The sequence below is a fragment of the Protopterus annectens genome, chromosome 12.part0 (genome assembly GCF_019279795.1).
Source record: "Protopterus annectens isolate FY-2018-M chromosome 12.part0, PAN1.0, whole genome shotgun sequence".
NCBI classification, from domain to species: Eukaryota; Metazoa; Chordata; order Ceratodontiformes; family Protopteridae; genus Protopterus; species Protopterus annectens.
Genome location: NC_056746.1, coordinates 674,310,361 through 674,325,863, shown reverse-complemented (window position 1 = coordinate 674,325,863; position 15,503 = coordinate 674,310,361). Strand labels below are relative to the sequence as shown.

Genomic DNA, 15,503 nt, shown 5'->3' with positions numbered 1-15,503 from the left:
ACACAGGTGGGATCCCAGGGGTGGATTTTCTGTTTCCCATTCAGTCATCCAGGTTCTTCTTAAAGAGGGCTAGAGAGGTACTCTGCTTGACATGGACAGGGAGTCTATTCCATAGATGGGGGAGTCTTTGGGACACAAATCTATTTCTCCAATAAGTTCTATTAATGTCTCAGAAAAGGTTGAGGCCTTATATGCAGGTTGTGGGAGTGGAGTTTGACTTACAGATATGCAGCATTTCCATTAAGGCTGGGTCTGAGATAGCCTTGTATTCCAGATACAGTTCACTTCTGAGCAGTCTGTATGAGACTGAGTAGAGGGACAGGGCTTTTAGCCTATCTATATAAGATAGGTGTTTGAGACTCTGGATTTTCCTAATCAGGAACCTCTGTGGTCTTTCCAGCAGCTGCACGTGCTTGTCAAGGTACAAAGGGGGCATTGTACTCAATAATGGGACTGGTAAGAGAACAGCACAGGGATGTTATGACCTCTTGTTCCTGGATGAAATACCCTTACTTATGAGGTGGCCATGTAGAAAGTCTTCCATACAATGGAGGCAACATGGTATTCAAAAGTCAGGTTGCTATTAACCTGGGTTCCCATGTCCCTCACAACTGATTGTGTGCTTAGTATGTTGTTATTAATGTGATAATTAGTGGGGACTCCATATTCCTCAAAGGGTATGATGATGTATTTCTTGGCATTCAGTTTGATGGCATGCATCTGGCACCAATTATTAGTTTGGGTAAGGCCCTCTTGGAGGATGTTCACATCACTATGGGAATTTAAGACAGCAGCCAGCTTGCACCCATCTGCAAACTTGGTCAGCCACAGACCACTGGTTTTGGCTTGCACCTCAGAAAAGTATATCCCAAACAGTAGAGGCTCCAAGACCGACCCTTGAGGTACACCGCTCATTATGGTTTTACTACTAGAGGTGGTTCTCCTATTTTGACTAGGTGGGTTCTATCAGTGAGCTAGTTAGCTACCCATCTGGTAACATATGGGTTTATGCTTAGCTGGGAGAGTTTATCTATTATGTCTGAGTGGAGAATAGTGTCAAAGTCTTTAGGTAGGTCAAGGTAGGTGGTGTGCACCATCTTCGCCTCTTCTATGGCTTTGGTAACTGTTTCAAAGAGGTTGACCAAGTTTAACAGGCTCTCCCTTTAACAAAGCCAAACTGTGAGGTCAAGCATTTAGAGGTTGCCAATGTCCTTGTTTATAATGTCCATAATAATTCATTCCATGGCCTTGCAGATCAGGCTAGTTAGGCTGATAGGCCTATAATTGCCTGGGTCAGTGGACATTCCACCTTTGTGTACAGGGATGACTGTGGCTGTCTTCCATTCAACTGGGATGAAGATGGTGATCAGGCTTTGGTTGAATAGGGTGCCTAATGGAGGTGAGCACTCATGCCTGAGTTCATGTAGGATACAGCCATGGATGTTGTTGGATCCCATGTAACTGTATTTTTTGCCTTTGAGAGGGCATTAAACACCTACTCCCTGGTGGTGAGAGGAGGGGGGTAGGTGCTGGGGATGTCCTGGTTTACTGATGGGGTAACTGGGAGGTGATGTTTTCATTGAACCTGTCTGCCAACAGGTTAGCTATATTGATGGCATTTGTGTGTGTGGTATTGACCTCCAGTTCAGAGTAGATTTGGGAGTTACCTTTCAGATTGCAGATGTATGTGAAGAAGGCCTTGTGATTGTCCTTAGTGGATGTGGCCAATTTGGACCCAAAGTTAGCCTTAGAGGATTTCACCAGTGACCTTATTTGCTTGTTCAGACAAAGCAGAGACTGCTTCCAACTTGGCACATGCTCCTTCTTGGTCTTGGATTGCATTTTTTTCCTTTTATTATAGAGTTTGTTTATTGTTGCTGTCCACCAGACAGGTTTAATCTTCCTTGCAGAAGATGATTTGGTCCTGTCAGGTATTGCTGAGTCCATGAAGCTATGTAGGTGCTCATATAGTTTTTTGGAGTAGGCTTGGACATTAGTGCTAGTTCCAACTGAAAGGATGATGGCTGTGAAGCTGCTTATACCCACTCTCAGGAGACTGCAGTCAGCTTTGGAAAAGTTTTTTTGTTTGACCCTGACTAGTAGGGGGTCAGGGGAGATGGTGACTTTGAAAGTGATCACTTTATGGTCAGATCTTACAAGAAGAATGACACTGTAGAGGTGCTACAGTGGCTGCTCATGTTGGTTAGTACCAGGTCCAGCATATTTGCACCTCTCGTAGGGGTGTTGACCAGCTGATCCAATGCATTAGGATAGACAAAGTCAAGAAATCTCTGGGTGTTCATATTTGGGCTAGAATAGGTCTTCCACTCTATGGTTGAGTAAAGTCACCCAGGATTAGGGTAGAGGGTTGAATCTTGATGGATTCAAGTAAGTCCAGATAGGTGGAGTGGGCATCTTGAGTCATAGTTGGGGGTCTGTAGCTAGCTATGATTTGAAAAGGTGTTTTGTCAGCAGTTAACTGCACTTTCAGTATCTCCTTTGCATCATGCAGTTTGACCAGCCTGGAGGTGTGTATGTCTTTGATAAATATTAAAAACCATGTAATCACCGTAGTATCCCCAAAGTCTCAAACAACCCACTAAATAAGTATAGTGGGTCCAAAAACAAAACAGTGTAAGAAACTTCTCTGTGTGGAAGATTTTCAATCCTTGTATATCTAGTTAATCACTGTATATTAATCAGATCAGATAATGATAGTAGAAGTAGTGAACTTAAACTCGTCCTAAGTCAAAAAAATAATAAAAATATATAATCTGAAATATTGTACAGAATTATTGATTATTCAAAAGTAATCCAAGTAGGGTAGGATTACTCTGTTATTTTTGTTTTACATGGATCACTTGTCTGTGTACTTAATAAAGGATTTTCGACTGGAAACAGACTGCCTACCCTGCTTGGATTACTTTTGAATACTTAATAATTCTGTACAATATTTCAAATGATATATGTTTTATTATTTTTTTGACTTAGGGTGAGTGTAGGTTCGCAACTTCTACTACCATTATTTGATCTACTTAATATACAGTGATTAACTAGATATATATGGATTGAAAATCTTCCACACAGAGAAGTTTCTTACACTGTTTTGTTTTTGATAAATACTGAAACTCACCTCCTTTGGCTTTGTAACCCTCTGTTTGGGGTCTGAAAGTACAGTAGGGAGAGTGACCTGGTAATGTTGGGGTGCTCTCCACAGCTTTGAACCAGGTTTCAGTTACTGCACAAATATCAGCATCCTCCAGGGCAAGAAATGCTTGCAATGAGTGCAGTTTCATGCTAAGACTCCTAGCATTTAACAGCATGACCTTTAAATTTCATTTAAAAAAAATGTTTCATGTTGGTAATTTTGTGCTCATGACTTTGCCTAAAAAAGGCACTATGGCGGAGGCAAGAGCCTTTGCCAAAAGCCTGAAGCCCAGAGGTGACAGATGAAGGCATATCTGGCAAAGCATCATGGTCTGTCAATCAGTGTTCTCCCAGGATGTCAGGTACTGGATCCCCTTGGAATGACACCAAAAACTAAGCCAATTGTTAAAGTCAATCATTTTCTGTTTGTATTGTAATAAACATAGAAAGCAGCTAGATTAAAAGTTTTTGAATTCACATGCATTTTCTGAATGGTATGGAGAATGAAATTCAAATGTATGTCATTATTTTAATTATTTTGCGACTTCAGTTCTCCATGACTTGCAAAAAAAAACACAAACTTTAAGAGGAACAGACCAAAATATGAGGTAAAAATCTGGACAGTTGAGAGGTATACAGTTTATGTAAGTGTCAGGCTATGTAGATGTCTTGAGCTGTTAAAATGTAAGCTGCCATTGGGCTCTGCAGAGCCCTTGCTATGGTGTATGTATCTGAAAGGCTGAGCAGAGATCTTGAGCTGTCACAATGTACATAGCTGTTCGTTTGTGTAGAGATCTTGCTATAGTGTATTTAGTTGTTGGGCTGTGCAGAGACTTTTAGTTGTTATGATGTATATGGCTGTTGGCTTGTACAGAGACCTTGCTATAGTGGATATTGCTGATGTGCTATGCAGAGACCTTGAGCTGTAACATATACACCATTGTCTGACAGTGTTAAGTTCTGATATAGTGTCATGTTAGTGACTGATAAAATTGCATTATGACTCACAATCTCTTGCTCCTAGTGACCTGAAAAACAAGTATATCGTCTTTAATTTCTTAGACGTCACTACTGAGGTACAGCTATGATAGGATAAATTGTCATTAACTGCAGTCATTAGGCTGTGCAGTTTATCTTGAGCTGTTTTAGCATATACAGCTGTTTTGCCTTCTGAGTCCTTATGCTTTTACAGCTTATACACCTGTAGGGCTGGCTGAGCATTTGCTATAGTGTTTTTGGCTGTTGAACTGTAATGAGTCACTATGCTGTTAAAGTACACATTATTGTTAGAGGAAACCTTGTGCTGCTAAATTATATGTAGCTGTTGGGCAATGCTGAGACATAGTATTATTACATTATAACTAGCTGTTGCGTTGGCTGAGCCCTTGCATTGCTACATTGTGCACAGCGCTTGAGTCATGCTGAGATGTTTTCTGATACACTATATAACACCGTTCTTCCCTCCTAGAGTCTCCCTCCTTGAGTCTAAGTCCAAGGAGGAGGTGGTTAAGACTTCTCTCAGCAGAAAGAGTAGGCTCCTATGGTGTCCACCACCATACTGTGTCTCTGGCAGTAGGATTAGACATGTACATATAAAGGATGTCCTGGATAAGGCTGCCTTTCATTTTCAAGGAGCTCTAGCAGTCCATCCTGTATGTCTCTGTCATTGGGAGGTTCTATCCAGCCAGTTTTCTCAGGATTTGGAAGATGACCTGCTGAAGAAGAAACATGTTCTTTCCACTGATGTATACTGTCAAGAGTTCTCTTTAGCTGCCCCTATCTCTTTTTCTTCTAGGCCAGCCAGCTCTCAAGAAGAAGAGGCTGTCAAATGAGCAAATACCTGCCTCTGGTTTCAGAAAATCACCAGATAGATGGCTCCACCAGTGTACTGCTCATAGCTCTCTCATTTAAGAGTGCCCATGAGGTTGTGATTTTCTAAGCTGCCATGGTATGGAAAAGTATCATGAAGGATAAGCAAGTTCTAGATGTGGATATGGATGTCTATGTCTTAGTATGTCTTATAGCTCTTATATCATCCTTTAGAAAGGACTCTACAAAAGGACAATGTGTCTTTAGGGATCTGTGGAAACAAGTTAGATTATACTTCCCAAAGGGACCATACAGGCTCTGGCTTCTACTTCTGACTCCTTTTGATTCCAAATGCTATGGACATTAGCTGTTTTAGTGAGCAGAATATGTATGTCAGATTTTGGAGGGTGAATCTCCAGATGATTGTACTGCTGCTGCTGCTGCTGCAGCTGGACATATGAATGGGTTCACTACACATGATGGGGGCCTTCTAGGCATGATTATCTGGGGTCTGCACAGGCAGTCCCATAAAGTCATTTTGGGTGGGCATCACTTTTAGTACAATGTTACCATTTGGACTTTTTTTCTGCAGCTAGAGTATTTACCAAGTTGTTGGTCATGATGGCAGAAATGATACAGGAAAAGGAGTTGTGTATGTCTCCCTACTTAAATGATAAGATCTTGGTAGCTTCATCATAGAATGCAGTTCTTGGGTTTGACTGTCAGCTGGGAGAAGCTCTCTGTGATCTTACATTAGAGAAATGCCTTCACTGATATGGAGTTGTATTCTCTCCTGCATTAGTAATTCCCTTCCCCAGTGGAGTTTGTATGAATTCAATAATTTGAAAGCTTAGATGATGTGCAGCAGGCTAGGGTGCCTGCTGTGTGGAGTCTGCATGTCCTCCCTGTAGTCACGTAGGTTTCCTCTGGGTGCTCCGGTTTTCTCCCACATCCCAAAGATATGCTGTAGGTGGATTGGATACTCTAAACTGGCCCTAGGTGTGAGTACGTGCATGCATGTCTGTGCCTTCCGTGGAAGGTTTGGTGCCGGGCTGGCAACTTGACACCGTAAAACTTCACTGCCAATCCTGAGCAGACAGGTGATCCACTGTGGTGACCCCTAACTGGGAAAAGCCGAAAGAAGAAGAAGAAGGAGAAGATGATTTGCAGCAGAAGGTGCACACATGGGCAGTCTGTACTTGAGTGCCACCATAATCAACACAGTAAAGGTTGAATGACTGAGAATACTGGTGCTGCTGCAGATTGTGGTATGCAAGTGATTGCAGACTCTCCATGCTCCTATAGAAGTCCTCTTGATGTCTATTTACTGTCACTTGGGCCAGATAGAGGTTCACAGTCTTCAACAGATTTCAGGAGGGTCTTAGGTCCTGATGAGCAGTGTTTCACTGGTAGGGTAGAAATCTCATCTTATCCCCATCACTATTCAAAGGAAGTGATGTTCTCTGTAGACAGTACTGTACTTCAGTCAATCAGTGCTACCTGCTGCTACTGCCATCATGGCCTTAGAGGCCTTGGAAGAGGACAAGCTTCTGGGGTCCATAATAATTCTTTTCAACAAACAATAAGCATTCCAGTGCCTAAACTAACAAAGGAGAACACAGGTGTCTCCCTTTTTTCCATCTGGTCCAAGGATAAGGATAGGGGTTTTAGTCAGAGAGGTGCAGTGGATGTAATGACAAAGTACCCGAGCCAGTCCTACAGCTCTCACCTGGAACTATGGATCCCAGAACCCTACATGGTTCAAATCTGAGGTCAACCTATTTACCACTTGGGAAAATGTGTTTCTTTTCACTTTTTCTGATTACTGAGAAAAAGCAAAAGGAGTTTACTGTGAATGTGTTTTCCATCCAGTTGTAAGTTGCATTGTTGTATGTCATCCCTCCATTCCATCTGATTCTAAGTCTCATTGCAAAATTCACAGAGTAAAGAAGAAGTTTAATCCTTGTCAGCCCTGGCAGCTGAGAAGAGCATAGCTTTACACTCTACAGACTCTCACAGTTCTGGAGGGTCTTCTTGTCCTAACCAAGGGTCGATGGTTGGGACGACAAATGACTGTCCCAGAGCATGGCTGTTGTGGAGTGTCTGAAACAGATATCAAGATTGGCAGGGGATACCAGGAGTTATTCCATATAAGCATATTCTGACAATAACAAAAGATTCTCCATTTGGGCATATTAGTATCTGATACCACCTTAGTCTATGAACTGTTATGAGACTCTGACCTATGTCAGGCAACTGCACCATGTGAGTCCCAGTTTTTATACAGGCTTGTGTCAGCTATTTATGATTGTTATGACTTTGTAGAGGGCAAAACTGTGGCCCATCCTATCAGGTTAGGCATCCTCTTAACAGAGCATTGATTCTATTTCCACATTGGAAGAACTTCCAATAGGATATGAACTTTTGATTAGCTTGCTTGACTGTCTTCTGTTGGAACCATCTGGTTCACAGATATTGAAATTTACTTAAAAGAAAATGCTCTTCCTGGTGGCCATCATCTATGCTCACAGGATATCAGACTTCAGGCTTCTGTGTGCAGAGGACTGTATCTGATATTGCACAGGGATCATGTGTCCTTCAGGACCAGCCGATATTTCCTATCAATGAAAGTGACTGAAATGACAGGTACATTCATGTTCCTGTTTTCTTTGCCCAAGATACCAAGGGAGGTAGGTGTTCACATCCTAGATATAAGCATAAAGTTTGCCTGAAGGGAGTACATGAGTTTAAGAAGACATATCAAATGTTAACTACTTTGTTTCAGAAACAGGAAGGCTGGCAGTCATCAACAAACCTTTTCTAAGACAATTTAAATCTGCATTATGTTTTTCAACCATGTGACACACCACTAATTTGAAACTGCTGTTGTCAAAAGTTACATATTCAAAGGTATGGCTATTTTCCATGTTGGCTTCATAAAGTCTCTGTTGGGGACGTGTGTGCTGCTGCTGCTACCTGGCCATCACTTCACACCTTTACAAAGCACTGTTATCTTGGCTATGCCTCTAGGAGATGGTCCTCTTTTAGTATTCTGATACTTCAGGACACAGCCATTTTGAGATTACCCTCTTGGATACCCAATGTCTTCTTCCATTCTTTTGACTAGTGCTTGTAATTCAAACCAAACATAAAACCCACCAAGGTATCCTCATTGTTAGATAAATGGATATGGTTTAGGTCTATGAATTTTTTTTTAGCAGAACCCAGGCAAGCAAATGGTTTCAGTCAAAAGACCAGCCAGCAGCACTTATTTCTGTGGTAAAGCAAGCCCCCTCACATTTCTCATGCACAAGGTCTCAACCCCTGCACCTCTTAAACTACAATAACCAAAGTCTGAAGACACACAACCCTGGTGTAATTTACAAAAAGTTAAAGAGCTCTCTCAGCTGAACAGGTTCATTTGTCTGATTTTTGCTAACAAGTGACCTAATGACATATATGAAAGCCATTACAACTAATTCATTCTTACCATATTAGTTGATTTACAAGAGGACCTGGGTTTATTTATCAGTACAAATAGTGTAGGTGTCAAATCCTTTTTTTTATTGTGTTCTCCTGATGTGGCATATGACATCAAGATATGCACCAGCATAGGCAGTCCTCACTCCACTCTGAACATGCAAGCTTCTGAGAAAAAATATGTCAGAGTAGAACAGAAGGGAGGAAAAACTGAATCATAAGCAAGGAGCGTCCCCTTATAAACCAACTAATATGGAAAGAACCCATTTGTTATTTGGTGAGGTACACCATTGTTAATGACCTTACGTTTCTTACACTGATAATGCTTCATGAAAGCAAGTCACATTACCTAAAACTTAACTATTGTTTTCTGGATGTTTTCATGGCTCACTTTTTGCATGTCAACTATCAACATCTTGTTGAATCTCAGCCTGTGTTTAATAACCTAACAAATGAGCTGAGTTTTGGTACACAGAGCTATTACATAGCAAGGAACTAGAACACAAAATAATGTTAATAACCATTAATTCAAATAATTTTGTTATGCAAGTAAAAATGCAACTGTTATCATTTGTAATACACATATATAACTATGTAGAAATTAGTAATTTGTTGTTGTCTGATTTCAAAATATAGAACAAATGCTGGAGAGAATGTTGCTTTTACTTCTGCAAATGAAGGATCTGTGACACAATGTGGAATTTTTAAACTATATAATCTATAAATTATATAATTAAAAAAAATGTCTGGGAAAATATTATTTCCTGTTTCCTGGGCTTTTGCTACTTTGTTGTGTGATCCCATAACATCCTTATTATTTCAAAGTATATTATTGCATGAAACATTCAAATATATCAGGATTCCTATGTTGTTTGTAAGGTATGGGGTAAAATTGAGACCGGTATCAAAGAGAAGCCCAAGGTAACTATCTAACCTGTCTATTACTAAAATAAACTGCAAGTGAGTGTAAGCATAAAACTTCAGTCTGAATGTTCTGAAATATTACAAACATTTGACTCTGAAGAAAAAAAATGGTAAGAGGTGACGTTGCTTCCTTCTGCCATATTTTATCATTAATAATTGCATATTCCAACATTTAAGTGTTTACATATTTGAGTTTTCCAATATTTTATTCAGGCAGGGTTTTCACAAGTAGGAGGCCTGATGATTTTTCAATTAAAATGTTTAATATGTTGTCAGATTACAACACTTGCTCTGTTACCTTTGGAAAGAAATAACCTCGGAAGTGAGTATCCATGGATGTCTCATGTTGAAGATTCATGGGAACAACATTGCCATATCTTTGTATTTCATGGATGACTGCATTGCAGTATGGCATATTTTTACGATCTTTAAAACTAGGCGGTCGCAAAGATCCAATGATGTTATCAATCTCATTCTGTACTATACCTTAAAGAAAATAATCATATGTTTTTGTTAAAAAAAGTACAACTCACATACCAGCAGCAACACACATAGTTGAAAATCATAATAAGTAATAACATGGAAAAAATAAGTCATATACTTTGATATTAACATATGAAACCCTTACTAAGTTTTCCAAAGTGATGTATATTTTCATTTTATCATGAGAACAAATTCTAGAAATGATGCTCCATTTGTAAAGGTTAATTTGTATTATGTAGTAAGTTAGTTCTTTGCAAATATTTTATTTATGAGAATAGTATTCTGTGCATGTAATTTTCAGCACTGCTCTTTGAAAATCTTTTGATTCATTTACCTTTGATTATTGTGTTATTATTGCTATGGTTGCCATATGAAAGATATTATTGCTTCCTTTGTTGGTTATTTATTTGTTAACAGCTGTGCACTCCTTGTACAATATTGCATGAACCCCCCCCCCCTCCATTGCAGTATAATGACTTGGCTTGCTCTTTGAAATGTGACAAAACAATGTACAGGCAGGGATCAGTAGAATTTATCAATTTTCATCTATAATATTCCTAGATATCATCAGAACCCATCATCTTGACAATGCCCAGAAATATTATAGATGAAAGCTCTTAACCTTTTATTTGTTGTATTTCGGATCAAATTAAAGTTTATGGGTTCGTGAGCACAAACTACTGGTTTTGTTTTTCATTACATGTATGTAACATTAGAAGGTTTTCTCTCAATCTTCTATAGGACACTGAAAGTAAATGTAGGTATTTTAATCTGTTATAATTACTCATGATCCGTAGATGCTTTATTCTTTTCTTGTAACATCTCAGGATATTTTGCGATGAGCAGTAGTGCTAATTAAATATTCGTGGTGCTCATCATGCCTACACATTTGCAAGTAGCTTTCCATGGCTAATATTAGTGTTCACAACAATGGAAAGGTGCTTGCAAGCTGCAGCAGCAGCACAAAAAGAAAACTAAATGGCTTGTATAGTGGCAAAACTCAGATACAAGCACATGCTGTAGCTCAGACATATTAAGGGGAAGTCCAGTGAAAGAATACAGAAGGAAGAGAAGTGAAATGGAGGAATTGCACACAAATAATAACTTTGTTATGCTGCATAATTAATTAATGTTGAAGAGGCAGAAGCATAGCTGGCTCAATTAGGGCCCTGGGCTGTTGCCATGAACTAGTGCCCCCCCCCAAAAAAGTACTTCACTGTAATAAGCTGTAAGTGATCAGCTTATTACAGTTAGATCTATGGTCCCCTCAAAGAAAAAAAAAAAAAAGAAGACAATCCTTCTATTGGCATACCGACCAGGTGGCAGATGCATGACATGTTTCCCCTCCCTCAAGCCCCAGCCCCAGCCCCAGAAAGTCTGGTCACATTTCTGTGCCATTCCCATCAATCCTTCTTAAATATATTTTGTTAAAAAAAAAAAACAAAAAAAAACTTCTTTTAAACTGTATCAAACGGTTTGCTACACTAAGCCAAACACTATATAAACATGTTACTGTATGAGTAGCAGTGCTAATCAAATATGCACCCTGGTCATCACTTCTACACATTTGCACATACCTTTTCATGGACAGCAATAGTGTTCACAGTCATGGAAAGGTGCGTGCACAAAACGTAAACAAAGCAGCTTTATATCTGTCTGCATGTAGTCCTACACTGGCCATGTTATAATTAAAAAAAAAATTAAACTGTAACAGACTGCTTGATACAGTTTATGCCCTGTAATACAGTTTACATCCTGCCTGCACAGAGTGCTACAGCACTCAGGTTTTAGTTAAAAAAAAAAAATTTAAACTGTAGCAACTGTTTGCTGCAATGTGGCACACAGCTGCTACAGTTTATACTACACATAAAGCACTATAGCACTCTAGCACTCAGGTTTGACTGCAAATGCATTACATTAAAGAGTGATTGACATTAGCTGATCATGCTCCCAACACTTTGCATCTGAGGCTGTTGCCCCTCTAGTCCTACCCTAGCTACAGTAATGTAAAGGGTAAATGTCTAAAATGTACTCTTATATCACAAATGTGATGAAGTGTCTAAGAGGCATTTATGACATAAATCCTGCAATACTGATGTAATAATAATTGATGTCAGTGACAATACTGCAGTTATGCACATGAATAAAAATAAGTATGCTAACAAAGGTTGTGATGGGCTTATAAAGCTGCAATGTAAGAAAGGGGAGTGAAAATGCTGAGTTGAGATAAAAGTTATCAAGGACAGAAGATACATTATGGGATGAATGCATATACTACAGTTATTGCATATGAAAGCAACTATACATATACAGCAAATTTATGTATGCAAGCCAACACCACTGCTGTATTCTCCACCTCAGCTTATATACATGAGACCAAATGGACAAGTACATCAGAATAAGACATGTTTTTGCAAAGAAATGACAGTGGCACCCATAGGAAAAGGGTGTATCATCTATGAACATGTAATAGGCAAATGTTTTACAGTCATGTAAATGCTAAATGGTAAGCTAATGATGCACAGCATACATAAGTGACAAATGACAACACAGACCGGATGATATGTCATGAGTTCAGATTTTTCATTGCTGCCTGTTTCAAGCCTAGCAGTTTCACCATGAAGTAATACCATAGAAATGTTAGTTAATACCCAATATTGCATTTAGTAGTGGCTACCCATGTCCAGGAAGGTTGTGGGTGCTATTCCCAGTAAGAAATGATGGTGCCCCATCATATATTGGTTGCATGTGCCACAACAGATAGCAATGGAGGCTTCCACAAGTAACTGAATTGAGTGTGTGCATTAAGAAAAGAATTACAAATATAACATGAGCAATTATATTTAGTCAGAATACTGGAAGGAAGCTACACATGTTACTGTCCACACAACACTGAGCAGTACAGTCCTAATGTTTTCTGACAAGGAAGCTGTTTCCATTGTGTAGTACACACCCTGTCCCAGAATCAAACCACAGTCTATCTGTGTAGGTATTCTATACAAGTTAGTACTTAATGCACATGTGAGAGGAGCACTCACAACATGACATGTTCTGAATAACCATTTCGCTGACATACAATCACAACCGCTGATGATGTATCATTGTCCAGCATAAAAATGGATAATAATGACTAGATACAATTGCGTTAATGTTAATGTAATGTTGCATTTCAGGAAGTGAACAGCAAGCTATGTAACTCTTCTGACTTATGACATGTGGATCAACCAGAACCACCATGTGGAAGTCTTAACACAACTTTGATTCTCTACTTATGCTACCTTATTACATCAGATGTTTGTTTGTTTGTGTCTTTCGGCTTTTCTCAGTTAGGGGTCGCCACAGCGGAACTCCGGTCCGCTAATGATTGGTAGTTGATTTTTAAGTGCCGAGTTACCAGCCCTGACGCACAGCCTTCAATGAAGGTATGCCCATTCATGCATGTCTCCACGCAGAAGACGCTCTAGCTGAGAATCGAACCGGACAGCATCTTACTGTGAGGCGACAACACTACCGCAGCTGTGTTGTAAATAATCTCTGAAATAAAAGGGATGGTGGAAGCTTCTCTCACTGTAAACTGACATATTATAACTGTGGTGGATGACACTGATGCATTAAGGTATAGCCCCAATGATGCTAACAGGCACTGAATGTGGATGTGGACACCTGAGCATTTAACAACAGAAAATACATTATATTATACAGGATGAATGCACTGTGTTGAAATTTCACTACAGTTGTGAGATATATCGGTATATGAAGGCATTACATCATGTTATTGCTGCAAGGGATATGTGCACCTGTAAATGCAGTACTAAATCAACAACATAGAGAATGCTGTCTCATTCCCTTGTGCCAGTGAATACTGTTTCCTGCATATGTTATGCAAAGAAAATGCAATCGCAAGTCATCATTACTGTGAATAAAAGCATTGCTATGTGACAAATTATCATAGTCTTCTGTAAGGGGAATCAAAATCTATATGTGTAGACAGAAAATGTTAGCGACATGGACAGTCACAACATGAATGACACAACATAGTCTGTAGTCTGAGCCGGGATTTGAAATAACCACCCATGATCACAAGCTAAAGATTAGTGCCTGTATCTCAAGTGCCACACAACATACAGCTGGGACAGTGCACAGCTAAATGGATGACTTCACCACTGTTTATTTGCTGGATGTTTATACTAAGAAGTGGTCAAAGTGCACAGTAACACTGTACAGGTACACATCATATATATCTTTGCAGAATAGTATTCACAGTATGAGGATGTAAGACACACTAAGAGCTGACCTTAAACATCCTACATATGTAGTTTACACAATGTACAAAGCACAATATCAAATCCATGCAACACAGAAGAATTCCCACTCTGTCTATGAAATAATACAGTTATGGTAGGATCATGTAATCACTGAGTGGCCAAAAATTATTTTTCTTGTGGATGCTAGGATTTGCTAGTGTAGCAGTGTACCACTGTAAATCAATCTCATAAGTAGAAGTGTACATAAAGATGGTTGTGAAGTAGCCAGTGGTATATGACAGTAATCACAGTTACACTATTTAAGCAGTGATAGAATCGAACCACCAAACTATCGACTTACACCATCTATACAACACATTATCAGCAGCCAATACCACAGGAGAACACTGAGTACAAGTGAGGCATCTATGAAAGAATGGAAACAGCAGTGCATTGCCAAGGAGATGTGTCTAGTAAAATGTCTTTTACAGCCTTCTGGGGTTGTAAAACTTGCTACTGCAAGTTTGTGTAAACCTATTCTGAATTAATCTGTAGTCAGCAATATTGTATTTGAACCTCTTACATATGTATGTACACATTCTTGAGAATGGTATAAGAAATGCAAGCACCAAAAGAGAAGTCTGACATTTAGATTATGACAGTTCACTTGCAAATGAATGACCTCTAAATGCTCTCATTCAAGCCTGGGGGGTCTGGCAGCATCTAAAGTGACCTGCCAGTACAGTTCCTGATATTCTAAATGGGTTTCCCAAGAACCCCTCCATGGCATCAGCATCCACTATCTCTAAAACAAAAAATAAAAATTTTGCTTGACCACAACCCTGTGAATGCTTATATAGAGCATTCCTTTCGTTGTTTTTACTGATATCGTAAAAATGTTCATAAATATGTATTTTAAGATGTCTCTCTGTCTTTCCCTCATAAAAAGCACAACAAAACTCACACGTCAAGAAATGCACAAGACCACTGGTATTACAATTACTATAATACATACTTTTAATCACCCTATTTCTAGATTTAATATATACTTGGTCAGTATTAGCTAATATTATTGTTTCAGCTGAAGGATCAAAGACAGACCCTCTAGCAAAATTTGTAGATGTAAAATTGAAAAAGTATTGGGGGACTGAAAAAATTATACTTAAGGATTCATGGGATTTTCTTCAGGGGACTGATTTACAACAGCTGTATGATGATATTATTTTTGTGACTGTGGACATTAAAGATTTGTTCACGGTGATACCTCAGGACATAGGATTAGACTGGCTTGAGGCAGCTCTAGTGGATAGGTGTAGTATTTCTACTGATGAATTGCAAGTTATTTTAAATTTAATGGACCTTATATTAAAAAAATAATTTTATTTATTTTGGGGGGGATTCTTTCATCAAATGAAG

General features: G+C 39.1%; 1 protein-coding gene across 1 annotated transcript in view; it reads right to left on the bottom strand.

Moving 5' to 3' along the window:
* The window catches only part of LOC122816778 (cytochrome P450 2K1-like), a 525,982-nt gene that overhangs the window by 171,605 nt on the left and 338,874 nt on the right, over nucleotides 1–15,503 (bottom strand). Inside the window, exon 7 of the mRNA XM_044089796.1 lies at nucleotides 9,659–9,846. Within this exon, the coding sequence (XP_043945731.1) occupies nucleotides 9,659–9,846 (188 nt within the window). The remainder of the gene's footprint in view (nucleotides 1–9,658; nucleotides 9,847–15,503) is intronic.